General features: G+C 33.4%; 1 protein-coding gene across 8 annotated transcripts in view; it reads right to left on the bottom strand.

The window, feature by feature from the left end:
• SSBP2 (single stranded DNA binding protein 2) overlaps positions 1–16,529 on the bottom strand; it is a 275,284-nt gene that overhangs the window by 74,164 nt on the left and 184,591 nt on the right. For 5 of the 8 annotated variants that reach the window (XR_013993682.1, XM_081054231.1, XM_081054230.1 and 2 more), the window contains exon 5: positions 9,246–9,335. The exons of the other annotated variants lie outside the window; for them this stretch is intronic. Coding sequence is in view for 4 of the 5 variants with exons in the window: in XM_081054231.1 (XP_080910357.1) it covers positions 9,246–9,335 (90 nt within the window). In the remaining variant the exon portion in view is untranslated. The remainder of the gene's footprint in view (positions 1–9,245; positions 9,336–16,529) is intronic. 8 annotated transcript variants of the gene reach the window in all.

Below are 16,529 nucleotides of genomic sequence, written 5' to 3'. Positions count from 1 at the left end.
AAACATTTTCTTCATTTGGCTTCCAGGAAACCACATTGCCTGTTTTGGGTTATTTTTTTTTTTTTTTCCTATCTCCTGGGCCTCTCCTTCTCATTCTACTTTGCTGGTTCCTCCTCAACTCCCTGACTTCTTAACATGAGAATGCCCTGGTATCCTTGTAGAGCTTCTTGTCTCTACCTATACTTATGATCTTGGCGATGTCATCCAGGCTCAGAGCTTTAAATATTATCCATATGCTAATGACTCCAAAATTACAGCTGTAGCCCAAGACTCAACCATAAAATTCCAGACTCTGATATGCATACCCTATTTCAACCTCTTGTGAATATCTAATCAGCATATTAATCTTAAATTCAAAACTAAGCTTCTGATATTCTCCCTCCTACCTCCTCTTGACGTTTTACCTACATCCGTAAATTCTTCCAAGGGAACAGGCCAAAAGCCTGGCAGTCACCCTTGATTTATCTTTTTCTCTCACAACACATATCCAAACCATCACCAAAACTTGTTGGCTCTAGCTTCATAATATATCCAGAATCCACTCATTTCCCACCATTTCTATCACCTTAGTCCAGGCCATAATCATCTTTTGTCAGAATTTTGCAATGATATCCAAACTGGTCTCCCTGTTTCCACCCTTCACTCCTACAAACTAATCTGGACATTGCACTCAGAAGGACCCTGTTAAAACAGTCTACTCAGAAACCCCCAATCCCTACAATGACCTACAAAGTTCTCCTCGATGCGGCTCTCTGTTACCTATGACTTCATATCTAACTATGCTCCCCACCTGACACTCTATTACCCAGCAGGTTAGCAGATTAGCTACCCAGACCTGCTCATCTCTGGAAAAAGCCAGTCATGCTTTGGACACAGGGCCTTTATGCTTGCTTGTCCCTTAGCCTGGAATACTTTCCCCACATATTGAATGCTTGTTCTTTCATTTCATTCATGTCCTTTCTTCAATGGCATCTTCTCGGTGAATCCTTCTCTGGCTACTCTACCCAAAACTTCTGCAATGCTGCTAATTTCCTTTTCCATTTCACTATTTTCCCTAGCCCTTATCACTATCTAACATATATTTTTAAATAATCATTTATTTTGTTTATTGACTGTGTTTCCCTTAGTAGACTCTAAGTTCTATGTGGGCTAGGATTTCAATTTATCTTGTTTACTACACTAGTACCTCTAGCATGTGGAGCTGGGGGGTGAGGCAGCAATAAATATTTGTTGCTGAATATTGTCAGCAATCTTAACTGGTGGTTCTCAAATTTTAGTTTGTGAGATTCATCTGTTAAAAATAAGCAACAACAACAACAAACCACTAAGGATTTCTAGCTCCATACCCGACACTCCCAAGAGTTTGGAGTGGGCAACTCCCATACTCTCATGTCAGTAGTGCAAAGAACACACGTGGGGGAAACACTGCTCTTGGTTGATCCTTTGGGCTTCTTACAAGCTATCTAGTGGTGACCATATTCATGTAGAACACAAGGGGTCAAATTATGGCTCTTGGGGCTAAATCTGGCCCACCACTTGTTTTTGTAAATAAAGTTTGACTGGAACAGTCATGATCATTATAGTTTACATAGTGTCTGCAGCTGCTTTTACACCACAACAATAGAGTGGAGGAGTTATGATTTCAAAGCCTACATAGCCTAAATATTTACTATCTGGCTTTTTATAGAAAAGTTTGTCGACCTCTGATATAGAACAGAAGATAAATTATTCCTGAACACCATCTAATGATAAGCCATTTTTTAAAAAAAAAAAAGCTGAAGGCATCCTAATGTATATTTAAAATCTATTCCACCTATGTAGAAAATTTGTAATATACCTTATCTTTAATTTCCCAAAGAATGGTGACCATTTTTATTTCTGTAAACCAACATTAAATAAAAAATTATAACTATGTTATAAATAGAGTTCACATATTTGCAATTTGCTATAAATATTCCCCCCCCCAAGAGGCTTTAAAAAATAAACTGCGGCACTCTGGGGAGAATTTTCAATAAGATGTTTTTCAAAAGAAAAACTGTAATTTAAAATTATTTGAAAAATAAGCAAGCTCTTATCACATATGGTTTTAAAATATGCTATTTTATTGTTTCATATTTAGTATCTGGACACCTTTAGCTTACAGAAGCAACATGAAAGTGAAAGGAAAAGCAATACTGGTCTAAGAAGGTCAAGCTAACATTTCCAAATACTCATTTTGACAAACAAACAAAAAAACAAGAGTTTCTAAGAGGAAACTATTTCATTCCATTCTAATCGGAAAACCCAAGTGAAGACTCTGAACCCCTGACACTCCCTTCTTTGCTCTCTGTCCATCCAGTAACCGCTATAAGGTCTTAATAGTTGTTTGAAACTGCACTTTTTTAAAAAACTCACTCAGTTACTCAAGCTGAGCAGTTTTAATTTGTTCTAATAGTTGAGGCCAGAGAAACTATTACCACGACTGCAGGAAAGCATTATTAAAGCCAGCAGCTGTCAGGCACTTTTATGTTTTTAGGCTTCTTTTATCAGAAAGACTTGTTCTATTTTTAATATTTAGAATTACCGTTCTTTAAAGATTCAAAATTACATTTTTAAGAAAATTAAACTTAATTTTTAATTCTTGAAGTTTGATAAATAAGCAAACTTCTCTACCTCCATTCTCCAAATCCTGGTGTATTTAGTTCTGAGAAATACTATTTTTAATATTTGAGTTTTTAAGCAACATATATTGATAATGTTAGATATTATATGTAGTTCAGTAACTCAATTCTACTTGTGATTTTCAATATCCTACTTATTCAAACTAAGAAAAGATACACTGACTAATCTTTTAGTTCATTATCTGAGCTCAAAGATGGTACCTACAACTTCTGGAGAGAGGGAAAGGGAGTTTCTCCTGGTTTAGAGTATTTCCTAAGACAAATTTCTGAAACAGCCATTGTCAGGAGGGTAAGAGGAAAGGCAACCACTGGGAGTAAAGACAATATGAAGATTGTAACGGAAGGGAGCTAAGAAGGCATGTAGACCATTTAACTATATGTATAAAGAATAAACAGGTGTTACTGAATATAAAACAGTTGCATTCTGAAAGTCTGAATAAGAAGAGCAGAGCAGATGAGTATACGTAGTTATGATGGTATCATCAAAATGTAGGACTTATTTCCAGAAACAAGTTAAATAAATGTCTACCTCCAGGAGTATTTAACCTGGGCTTGCAACAAACAAACAAAAAACCATTTCTCCTTATTTTTCCTTTTAAATTTCAAATGTTAGATTAAATAACTATTTTTCTCATTTTTTTAATTCATTTTGATTCTTTTTCTTTTAAAATATCAAGAATACTTATTATCCTGAGCTTTGGTTTTGTTTTCACTGCTTTCTGAAAGTCATTTATATTGAGCTTTTTCTAGTCAATAATAGCACCATGAAGAAAAGGGGACATTTCCTTCTATTTTTTATTTTTATTTTCTTTCTGTTGTTGTTTTTATGGCGTTATTACTAGTATGTCAAGGCATTAGGTCAGCTTTGTCCAGTGCAGTCTTGCTAAAAATAGAACTTCTGCAAAATATACCTGAATAAGGAGAGAGATCTGCAAACTACCACTAGATGGCAAAGCAGCGTTACCGACATTGACATGAAGCCTGCAAACAAAATGTGGTTTACAATCCTGCTGCAACAGATTTTCTACCATATCCGAGTTGCGATCAATTCAGATTTTAAAATATGGATGACGACTTTAGTCTGAAACTAAATTATTTGGTATACTTATCGTCAACAAGTATTTATAATCCTATTCATGTCAAAGCCTTCAATTTACAACCCAACATCAATATACTATTAGTTTTCAACAGTTTGGGTTAAGAAACGAAAGATCCAGTGACTAAAATACAGTAAATGTATCAAGATAAAAATCGAAAAAAAACGTAGTATAGTAAAAATAAGCAAAAGGCTATACAGAGTTCAAAATTAGATATTTACCAGTATAGCCCACATTATAGTTATATACTCAAAGATATCTTTATCAGTATTAAAAGATTATATTGTGTTTATATATAAAAGATATGGATATGTTTAGTAGAATGATAAAAAACAGGATGTAGTTTCGTTCTTAAAAGTTTTCTTGTGGTAAAGAGAAGAATAAAAAAAAATACTTTCACCTCCCCACCCCCCAGTTTTTTTGGGGGATTGAAATAAGAAATGTCCATTTCTTTAATGTGGCCTAATCCGCAAGAGAAGTTTTCTTGTTACTCAAATCTATAAAATTATAGAATGTCACAAGGCAAGAGAGTTAATAGTCTTATTAATTTTTTAAAAACACAAAAGAATGAGAACATTATTTTATGCATTTTACTAAACTATTTTGATTGTTATACGTAAGTAAGAAGAAAATCTAATTGGTTCAAGAACACTGCAGCCTATTCAATAAAATTACAGGAAGCAAACTTTGCCTGTATTTTAGTAAGAATGCCATGAGAATGAATAAATAGCAGATTATTGCTTTTAATATATAATTCAAATTTCTTAGCATTCAATGAAACTTTTGAATAAGACTCTAAATCAGGGACAGGAGAGTCAGATTATAGACTCAATTCTGAGTATACTGCTTCCACTGTGTATACTCACACCACACCACAGTACTTATTTTCTTCCACTAAAACTGCCAAAGAAAATATAGCCCAGTCAACACACAGGTTTGATGCCTAGTAGCAGGGCTTCAAACTGTCCACAGTAGCAAGACCTCCCAACTTAAAAATGTTTTCTTCCCTTTGACCCTAGTAGCAAGGCTTCCCAGTGTAAGAAAGCTGCTCTAAAATTATTCACCAGTTCCATGGTAAGTCACTTTGAGAATTTATAGGGTTTCGTATACAAATTACTCCTTTGATGAAAGACTCCAAGTAAATAAATACATGTGGCTTATTTCAAATGGCTTTCTTTTACTAAATTGATACCTCCTTCTGCATGTTCAATTATTCCCATGGATTTTATTTAATTGGTCTCCTACTCAACAACAGAAGCTCTCCCATTTCAATAAAAATGTCAAAGTGTATGAACAATGTTAACATCTGTCACAAATAGACACTAATCTAAAAACTGCCTTCCACGATGGACTTGTTAAATGTATGAGGTATAAAGCATATGATTTATGTTAGAATTTATGTTAATTGCTATTATTCAAATGTAGTTGTGATGAACTCACAAATTTAGTTTGTGATAATTCCATTTGGTAATGTCTTTAAACCTATACTTACAATGGAAAAGAGGGGGATTGTTCTACAATGTAAACAGGAATAAAAGGAGTATGTTCATCTGTTTAGAAGAATCCTTTTAATTTACTTGTTATAGTATTATTACATAGTGAGCAGAACTCAGAACTACCTAAGTTATTGTTTTATGTGCTAATTTCCAATTCTTCTTCCTTTACTTTCATTTATTCATTAAATTCGAATAGGCTCAGTCCTTCCCTGGCATACTCCCATTCTAGCTGTCTCCAAATAAGCTTTGCATTTCCTCACTAAGAGTGGGAATTCATAACTATTCTCATGTGCTAGACAATCCTTGGCAGTTAATATCTCTTCAGAACTGGAGTAGAAACTGGTGTGATGACTTGGTTTATGATTGATTGTTGCTACTTCTACTCATAGAAGGTAACTAGGCTTCATTAACAACTGTCATTATGGCCAGAATCGTGCTGTAGTCTAGCACAATCACTATAGAAAACCAATGCTGATATTTAGGAAGTACTTGAGAAGTCTATCCCATATGTACCAAAAGATAATCACATCCTATTTCTTTAAAAAAAAAAGTTTTATAGGGAGACTGGGCCTATTTCAGAGCCTGTTGAACAGGGGAAAAGAGCACCTGGGATTAGCTGGAATGGTCTCCCTGGATAAAGAGAAATGATGTGTATCAAACTCAAACATTTAAAACTTTTTCTACCTCTTGTCTTTCCTACATCAGATAGACATTAATTTTTCCAGAGGCCCAAAGTAGGAACCTCAGATTCATTCCTGATTCCTCCACCTCTTTCTGTTCTACCCCTAATTTGGTTCATCTACTAAGGCCTATCAAACATAAATATGAATTGCTTCTTGCTTTCCAACCCTACTGCCACTGCTCTTGCATATCTCCACGATGTCTCTTTCTTGGGCTACTAGGATAGCCAACCGATACCCACGCATCCAGTCTCTTTAGCGGGTTCTGTTTCCTGTGTGCATCTTTTAAGTGTTAGTGTTTTTAGAGTTCTGTTGTAGATACCCTTTAATTCTCTCATTCTGTACTTTCCCCATGTGGATTTAGTGCTCTTAATATGATTATGATCCTGCAATTTTTATTTCTAGACTAGACCACTATTTTAGGCTTCAAACCTATATGTTTACTGTCCTAAGGGATATCTCTAATTGGGGGTCCCACAGGGAACTTCATCTGTCCCATCTCAAAACTCCTCCTCATTTGTGGTCCCTATAGCAGAAAATGAATCCTCCACCTGCTTAGGTGAGAGCCAGAATTCTTTACTCATAGCCCCACATTTATTTGTCTCTCAAATCTGTTCATCTTTCTCCTTATGCACTGCCACTGTCTTAGTTCAGGCCATAATCAAATCTCCCCTGAATTACTGTAACAGCCTTCTAAATAGTCTCCCTAACCTGAGACTTGTCCTTCTGCAATCCTGGCTACACACTAGAAATGGCGTGATTTTTCTAAATATGCAAATATGATGAACATGCCTCTTTGCTGCTTAAAATTCTTCAATAGATTATTACCGTCCTTAAGATCAAGTTCAAACTCTTAACCTACGAGGCTCCTCAGGGTTCCTCTGGAGCCTCATCACCACCTACTGTCCCTTCAGCTAATTAAACTCTGGTTTTTGATTTGGTCTCTCTACTTTCCCCTCTGAGTCTTTGTACATTGCTCCTTCCCCCTCTTCCTGGAATATTCTTCCCCTCTCCCCCTGCCTCCTTTGCCTAACTCATCTTTAAATGCCAATATGTATTTCATTTACTATTTTGACAATATTTCCCTGAAATGCCCCTCCCAAGATTGAGTGTGGTGGCTTTCTGATTTGCTCTAAGAACATACCCTTCTGATTTAATGTAGCCATTTTCTTTCTATACTCTAATTGCGCTTTCTCTCTCTCATTAACCATACATACCATGAGTTCTTTTGAGGGCAGGGATCTTGTATAAAATTATATCTAGGTGCCTAACAAAGCCTGAATCCACTCTATAGTTTGAATTCTGGTCACTGCCTGTCTTAAAATATCTCTGACAGCCCCGACATGCCTACTGAATAAAGACTCAAGTTCATAACGTGGCACATGCTTCTCAATATGCTACAGCATGCCTTCCCAACTTCATTTCCTGGAACTCCTGCTTACCTTACTTTCTGTATATAGTATATATAGTACCCTGAACACCTCTGCACAGGCTCATTCTGATGCCTCCACACTTTTGCTTATACTCTTCCTACTTTCTGGAATTATCATTCCCCTGCTTGTTTCCCTGGAAAACTTTTTCCAAACCACTCTTAGCTCCAATTCAGGCAGACTTAATTGTTCTCTCTTCTAGGTCATCATAGAACATTATACTTTACTCTGTTACAGTACATACCTTGCTGTATTAGAGATATTTATTTTTAATAATGCCTCACTGGCTAGACAATGAGCTTTAGGGGGGTACGTGTTATACAAACTCATTTTAATTCTAATTTTTTTTAAAGATTTTACTCTTTATTTTTATTTTTAATTTTTCAATTACAGTTGACATTCAATATTATATTAGTTTCAGGTGTACAACATACTCATTCTTAGATGCCTACTACAGTGCCTGGTATCTAATAGTACTGCTCAACTATTTATTACATTGGAATAATGAAAACAAATTTAACTGTTTCAACTACTCTTACCAAGATTCAGAGAGAAGACACATGAGGGGAGAATAGTTCATTCTACGAAAGTAAAAATGGAAATGTATAGGTTTATCCATCTTTGCTTAATCCTAAAAAGAATTTGGCTTCCTCCCAACCTCCCTTCCTTTTTAAAAAGTGCCTCTTAGAGATGTTCTACTAATTCTTATAAGTAGGTAAACTCCTCTGATTTACTCCCTAATTCCAATGTATCCTTAGCAAGAGAAATAAAAGCATGAGGGAAAAATAAAATGAGCTAGAAATATTTTGTGAATAATGATCAACTATGAACTTCAAAAGGTAAATTCAGTGATACAAGTCCAGGAAGCCTTAATTTGAATCCCAGCCCTATCAATTTTTGACTGCAAACGGCTTATCTATCAAGCCTTAGTTTTTCCATCTGTGCAATGGGAATGATAATACATACTTCACACCTAGGGTTATTGTGAGGAGTAAGAGTTTATATATGTAAAACATTTAGAACAAAGCATGGCATATAGCAAGCGATTATTAAGTGTTAGCTATTATTATTAGAGCATATTATATCAATTTCTGTAATGCCTTCCAACTCTAGTATTTTAACTCCTAAATTCTTTCCTAATTTTCTCAAAGGGTGTTAGAAAATTAACCATGTAGTAAAAAAAGTAAGCTGCAGAATCTATGTTAGCTTGGGTTAGAATATCTGTCAGATTTAAGATGTGGATGCCATAAAAATAAAAAAGGGACATATTGCAATTCTAAAATCGTGATCATCATTACTAAAATAAATGGTCTCGCTGAAATTTTACAATACTAACATCAGTATTTTTAAACCTGATTTTAAAACGTCATGTAATTATATTAATAAAATTTCCAGCTAAAAAGCCACAAAGATGATTCTCAAATATTCTGATATAGCCTATATTCTTGATAAGTGCTTCAGTTATGATTTAGCCATATTTTGAAAGTACAGCCAAATCTTGATTATCTTTAGCCTCTGGAGATATGGAGAGCTTAGACATTACCAATCCACACGTCATTCCAGAATCTCATCTGTAGCCTCTTCTCCCATCAAATCTTTACCACAGTTTATTTAATAGGCTAATTTGCATTTCAACTCCCTGTCTTTCTTACTTGAACAATGAAATGGCAAAATAAATAAATGAGTAAAACTTGGACAATAACACAGGAAGGAAGGGCTACTCTAGCCACTAGTTAACCAGTCTCTGAACAATCAAGAGTTGGCCGCACAGCATTTACGTTTACCGTAAGAATGAGAATAGCCTCATTCTCCTTCATATCTTCAAGTAAAATCACACAGGAGTTCCTGTGCCCTCACATCCCTAGTCAGTGTCTCTGAGTACCTGAAAGAACCCTGGTGGCACAGGACCTACTGGCATGCCATCTCCTGGGGGAATGTTTCCTAGCACTGGGCTGGGAGCTGCTGCAGCGCTCTGCAAAGAATAAAGGAGAAACAAACCTGTATCATTACAGAGAAGGCACAAAACCAAAGACTGATGTTAAGTGATTACAGGAAGGGAAGCTTTCATTCCAGGAACAAATATGGGTAATTTCCCCCATTACAGAGGTAAACTGAGATACAACAGTTAGTTTAGCATACGACTAAGTTACTTGGTTTAAACAAGTCTCTTTAAACTTTTGAAAGTCACAGAACTTTAAGAAGATGGTATATTTGAATGATATGTAAAAGGCAAGTAATAATATGAAAATGATCCAAGTTTAAGCAAATGCTTTAAGACAGGCATCTGAAACGGCAACATCAGTAACAATAGGTAAAAATGTAGGTAATAAATTTGAAATTGGTAGTTGTAGGAATTGGAAGAAAGAACTCTCTTTTTTGGGTTATGCTTTTCTGTAATAAACACGTGTAATTTGTCTTCTGCCTATAGATGGCAACACACATTATTCACTTTCTGATAGGGTATAATTGGTAGCCAAAATATAATTGATAGCAAAAATAGGGTGGTGAGGATGAAAAAGTAATTAGGAGACTGAATAGAGAAAGGAATTAGATTTGGAGAGATTAGTCTCATATAAACAGATTATGAAAAAATTCAGACTGAAAAATTCAGTCTACTTCACTTACAAATTATTTCATGGAATCCTAGGGCTTCATGACATAGGAGTATGAAAAACTTTGGGTTAGACTCTTTGTGATCAAATCAAGATTTTAGATTTAATTTTTACATAGAGCAGTAATGTACACACTGTTCTACAACCATGGATTTCATCTCTCAACATGGTTATACGTATTACAAATACTAAGAAGGAACGTGAAATATGCTGAAGACTGATTAGTATCAATCCAACAATTCTGCTATGAAAAGAACTCAAAACAAACACTGGATCTAGTCTATCTGTTGCACTGTCCTTACCTCTGTATCAGTATTCATTCATGTATTAATATTCCATTAGAAGATGAAGTATCTTAGTATATTTGTAGCATATATTTCCTAGTATATAAACTGATAAAAATAATGTTTATTCCATAACATTGACAGTCAGTAATAATGAAGGCCAAGAATTTTAGTATTTCCTGAGGACATCTATATTTAAATGTGGCGACCTAAACAGTTGTTTACCTATAAATGCTAAAATTCTAAACTTCTGATAAAGCATTAAGTATAAAAGGAGAAATATTTCTTAGATATTAAGATGAAACATTAATCTATTATTTTATTTTAAGCTAAAACATGCAATTTCATTCAGGGTACATTAATTGAATACCTACCATTTGCCAGATATTGTTCTATTTCACTTTATATGTCAACACTAGTGATTTTCAAAAATGAAAGGCAAATGCTTTCTCCATTTTAACTAAACTTGCATAAAAATTGAATATAGGATGTTGGAGTAATTTACCACTGAACATTTATCCTCTTTTGGTTTAAATATGTGTATGATGAAGCCAGATCTGGGAAGAAAGATTTCATCTACATCCTTAGACAGTCAATTACTGTCATAGGGAAGTTGCTCTTAGTACTAAAATCTAGACACAGGATGTCACTATTGTTCTAATTAATTGCAGAACAGACACTTGTTTTTGCAATACAAAGACATCAAAAGAGACAAGTTTGTAAACCACACCCACCTATTATTTTATAGAAATGTATAGTATGATGTCGAGCAGGTTTACTAAAACAAAACAGAATTCAGTGAATTACTGTGTAGTTCAAACATGCTATTTCTCCTTCAATTCTAGTTGCTTAGAAAGTATATATAAAAGATTTTGTGTACCCAAAAGAAAAAAAATGTTAGTTTGTATCTAAACTAAAATTCTAAAAACTAAACAGGTAAAGATGCTGGGTCATTATTGGCTCCTTTACTTTTTTTTCTTTTTGGGGACTGACTTGTTAAAAGGTATAAAATATGCCATTTTTTTCTTCTTCTAAGTTCTTCATTATATGTTTCCTATATATATTTTTCAGCTATTATTTAAAAGTGAAAAAAAATCATTCAGATGAAGATTTAAGCAAGTTAAATATTTAAAATGCCTTTGAATTTTATCTTATACTTCAAAATTATTTAATAAATTCAAACAGAATATATATGGCCAAGGACTCTTTTAAGCTATGCAATTTAGCAGTTAACATCATAGGAAGAAAAATTCCTTGCCCTTTTGAAGATAATATTCTAGGGAGGGAAGAGAAGTAAGTGCTATGAAGAAAAACAAAAGTAGGGAACAGAGTGTTCCCAGTAAAGGGGGTAGGATTCTATTTTAAATACGACAGTCAGGAATGAATGAATCAATCAAAGTAATGGATCAGCTTATAATGACTAAATGCCTCTTACTCTGAGATTGCATTCCTATATTTCCATATGTAGCAAATTCTTCTACTTTGCATCTATTCCCTCATAAAGAATTTTGTGGAAAATTTTCTTTCTTAATAATCATACTTTGGGCATAACAATAAAGATGTCTTGAAAATAAAGAGCTTTACAGCTAGATGATTTATAGTGTAGAGCATAATTTAGTGTTCTGGTGTGATAGTAATTTCTAGTCTTGGCCTAAGAACACAGTGAAGTGAGCAGAATACCGGTAAATACCCCATTTGTGTACCCAGTACTAGTCCAGAGTATTTCAGACCAAACTTCACTTTGTGGGCCACATTTTTGAGCTAAATTATCCATCCATTGCCAATCATCCTTTGGGATTTATTGACAAGGGATAATTCCTTCCTTTGCTGTACTATGGACTCAAGCTTAGGGTACCATTCGGTACAGCATGGTCATTAACAAATACTAGTCTGATAACAAACATTACAGAGGTACAATAAACGGTACTCTAAGCATCATAAAAGAGTATATCTCTCAAACTGCCTAACTTATTTATATACAGTAGCAATATAAATAATACATGCTTTGAAACTAAGCTAAATAAGAATCAAGTTTTTGGGATTAGGGCTTTATGTAAAAGGAAGAAAAGTTTCTTGGATTTTGCTGCTAGAACTTCTGAGATTTGTTTCAGGTTTGCTTCCTACTCAGGAGACAGTTATCTCATTACTTGTGGATCCACAGAAAGTTGTTGGCTCTAACTCATAAAGCATGTATGATTCTCGGGGGGTGGGGTGGTGACTAGAGCAAAAAATAACAAATAGATTAATTATATTAAGAACTACTACAAAGCATTAGTTGCACTGGATTTGTGTGAATTCCCATTAGAATATCATGGAAAATCCTATATTATGTAATATATGCGTGTCTATTTAGGGTTGACTTTTTATTTCTCTGGCAGAAAAGAAAAACACACAAATGAAATAGCTTTAAAGTATTTCTTCAAAGTAGACTGAATGCATAAAACTTCAGGACAAACATAAAAATATTAATTATCATTAAAAGTGCTTTGTCTCTTTAGTGGATTATCTTGTGTGCTTTTAATATATACTTTCAGATGTGTATTTTCTAACTGCTCTTAAATCACTGACTTTGTCATGTGACCTAAATTTCAAGGTTTTTTTGAGTGTCAACTTTACTTTTCATTTCTATTTTTCCAAGGCACTAATATAATTTTACCTACTTTTTATAAAACCAATGTATTAAATTTGTTGTTTTCAAATGAACAATGTTAGGGAACAATTATTTGCTTTCCCAAGAATATAGTAAAATAAATTTTAAAAGTCACCATGAAATCTTTCTTCATGTTGCTGCATATTTTAAGTCTGTGTGGTCATTTTCTACTCTTGGACTTTCTGTGCTTGTATCATTCTACCCTCTAAGAAGGCATACGTCAATCTGTGCCCCTTCTTCTTTTTCCGTTATTTATTTTTCCCTGGTATATATGCCCAGCACCATTTCCCATTCCCCCTTCCCCTTATGTTATTATTATATATTTAATTTTAAACATATTTTATTCTTTAACTCTCTATTTCTGGATTTTAAAATGGGGAAGTATACTGTTATTTTATATTTTCTCTTCTTAAGTATCTGAAATAAAAGCTAAAAGAGTTCTTATTTTAACTTGTTTATAATCACTGTGGCCTCTGGTAGAAAAAAAAAAGTTACACATAGCTTGTATGGAGTTTTCAAAAAAACAGGCATACAATTTTGCTTAAAACTAGGATGCAATTGATTCCTAAACAAAATTAGTTAGCATTTATCAAGATTCTATACACCAAATAACTAATAGTTTTATTTACTAAGGATTTTAGAGAGCCGGTTGCCTAATTATACACTGGGGAATCAAGCTATAAAATGTATATATTGGTGGAAAAGGAAAAATATTTTAAGTATATGTAAAATTGTGAAGGTAATAAGAGAGGAACTGAAATAGTGATACAATTATTAGAAAAACGGAAGGAGGATTAAAGGGAGTGGTGAGTAGGAAGAAAATAGGCAAGGAATTATTGATTTTTATTATTAAGCTATCTGCACTATTTTCAAGCTATATGCTATAATGCAGGCTTTTTTCTGAGAAACATTTAAAGTGATGGTAGTAGGTTGTCTTCACAATTTTAGGTAGATAAAATTGTCTTTATAATTTTAATGCAAAGCACAATTAAATATTTTGGCTGTTGGTTGAAGATATATTCTTCATCACACGAAGAAAATTTTCTTTGCCTAATATTCTAAAAACGATTCTCAAAGAAATCAGGAATAAAAAAGGGCGCTTTTGACTTTTCATATTTAACTGTTATTATTTTGTTTGTCTTTTGGGAAGCATGATATAAGTAATCACATACTGATAGTTTTCTTAAACTTAAACCATCATTGTATTTCTGAGATAAGCCATGCTTGATCATGATGGGTGATTCTTTTAATAAGTTAATAAATTACATTTGCTAATGTTTCATTTACGACTTTTATATCTACACTCTAAATGAGACAAGTTTAGAATGTTCACTGCTGTATTATATTTTTCAAGCTTGAGCATCAGTATTATTCTATCTTCTCAAAATGAATTGGATGGCAAACTGTCTTTTATAACGCTCTGAAGTTTACAGAATATGGTGTTTACATAACACCATATTTTTGAAGTTAAAAAAATGAGTTTTGAAGTTAAAACATATGCAGCAGTAAAATTGCCTGAAAACAAAGGCAATTTGGGAAATAACTATGGTCATTATTCTTCTTATATTTGTTACTTCTACTTGTTTCAATTCTGTTGATTTACATTTTTTTCCAGAGCATTTCATTTCATTGAGATTTTTAGTTTTAATCATATACATAGTACTCTCACATACTTTAAAAGGGTCCTCTGTAGCAGCTCTGAGACAATTTGCTGCTAGCAGAACTCAAACATCTGTTTTTCCCTTCTTCCATAGTAACAGAATTGTAGCCAGGCACACAGCCATCCAGTCACTTTTTATTTCCCAGTCTCTCTTGTTCTACCAAGAATCAAGTTCTTACTAAAGGAATGTGAGCAGAAGTATGCATCACTTCCAGGCCTAGGTCATAAGTTTGGAATACCTCCCACTTGTTTTTAATTAGAGATCTAATTTCTGCCAGACCAACACAACAACGTCCAGTACTATGGCAGAGCACCCACTAGCCTTAGTCTCTGAATGACTTTGTGGAGCAGAGCCTGCCCACGTGCCCTGGACTGCCTTACTGAACTCTGGGCCCTGAGACAGGTGATGATCAGTTTTCTCTACTCTAAATTGAATTAGTGTCCTCAACATTATCTTTGCCAGGAATTGTTTTATTCATTTATTTTGTTTTACTGCTTTATTAGTATGGTATGCTTACTCCTTTAAAAAAATGTATTGTTAGTCTCCTAAACGTTTTTAGGTTTTATTGTTTATTTTCAAATTTCTTAATGAAATTAATAACTGATTTTTTTCTCTTTCTTTAAATACAAAGAAGATAAAATTATAAATTTGGTTCTGAATTTACTTTTGGTTCCAGCTGCAACGTTTGATGTTGGTGTTCACATTTTTTCCCCTAAATCATCTAATAAGTATAATTTTGATTTCCTAAACAGTTATTGGATATAACTGGAAGCCAAAATAGTACTGAGTAGATGATTTTGAAAAAAAATGGGAACACCAATATCAAATCTTGTAGATGTAAGCAAAGATATACTTCAATTTACAAATGATTGGAGGTTTTATTTTTTTCTTAATTTTTAGCTTTCCAATTTGTGTTTAGGTAAGATGTAATATACAGTTTCTGGTATTTAGCAATTTGTTGAACAATTATTTTTGTGATCTAACCAATGATCAATTTTTATAATTTCCCATGGATACTTAATGAGATATCCATGTTCTTGGTCTACATTTTTTATCAATTTGCCTATCTTCATATTGTCTCTAATTTTTGTTCTCTTGCTCTTTCAAACATATGTAATACCATACAACTGTTTGTGCATTTCTCCTTTCTTCTGTATGATTAATAAACACTGCTTTGAATCTATTTTGTTCAAAATTAGTATTGTAAACTCAACTTTCCTTTTGTTTGTGTCTATATATTAAATCATCGATTTGTTTTTAAACTCTGTGCTATGTTTTATTTAACTGTTTCACTTGTTAGCAGAAATGTCATTTAATATGCATCTAATAAGGTGTCCTTTAAAACTGAAGAAACAACTTTTCTGTATCCTAAGTATTAAAGGTATTAAAGTTAGGACAAACAATATTGTTTAGCTTTTCCTATGAAAAATGAAGAAGTTAGCTTACTCTTCCTATTCTACAGCCCCCTCTTTCATTTCTTAATCCTTATTATAAACATCTGGTATTTTAGGCATAAACTTTTTGTTTTCATCACTTCTTCTTTCAGTGGTAACTATTGACCTCTAAATTCAGTTTTGTAACCATAATTTCAGCATCAAAAATAAGAACTTCAATTTTATCTAGCTTATTTTCCCTATCATTAAAATAAATAAATGAATAAATAAAAACATCACTACTCATGAATTTTAATTTTTGTACAATTCTTAGTTAGCTAAAGGATATATAAATATCATTTTTGAAATCCTTATATATGCAAAAGTCTTCGTTGACTCTCATCAAAACTATACATACTACCGTTTTTTAGTATTTAATGTTGCAGAAAAGTCTGATATTGTCCTGATTTTTGTTCCTTCAGTGGTAATCTGCTGTTTTCATCTAAAGATTTGAGGGATGCTTTTTTTGATATTTATCATTCTAAAATGTTTCAATTCCATATCTATGTATTGATCTCTAAATTAC

Source organism: Rhinolophus hipposideros (genome assembly GCF_964194185.1).
Source record: "Rhinolophus hipposideros genome assembly, chromosome: 7".
Classification (NCBI taxonomy): Eukaryota; Metazoa; Chordata; class Mammalia; order Chiroptera; family Rhinolophidae; genus Rhinolophus; species Rhinolophus hipposideros.
The sequence above is the reverse complement of the archived record's forward strand: the minus strand, read 5'-3'. Positions and strand labels throughout refer to the sequence as shown.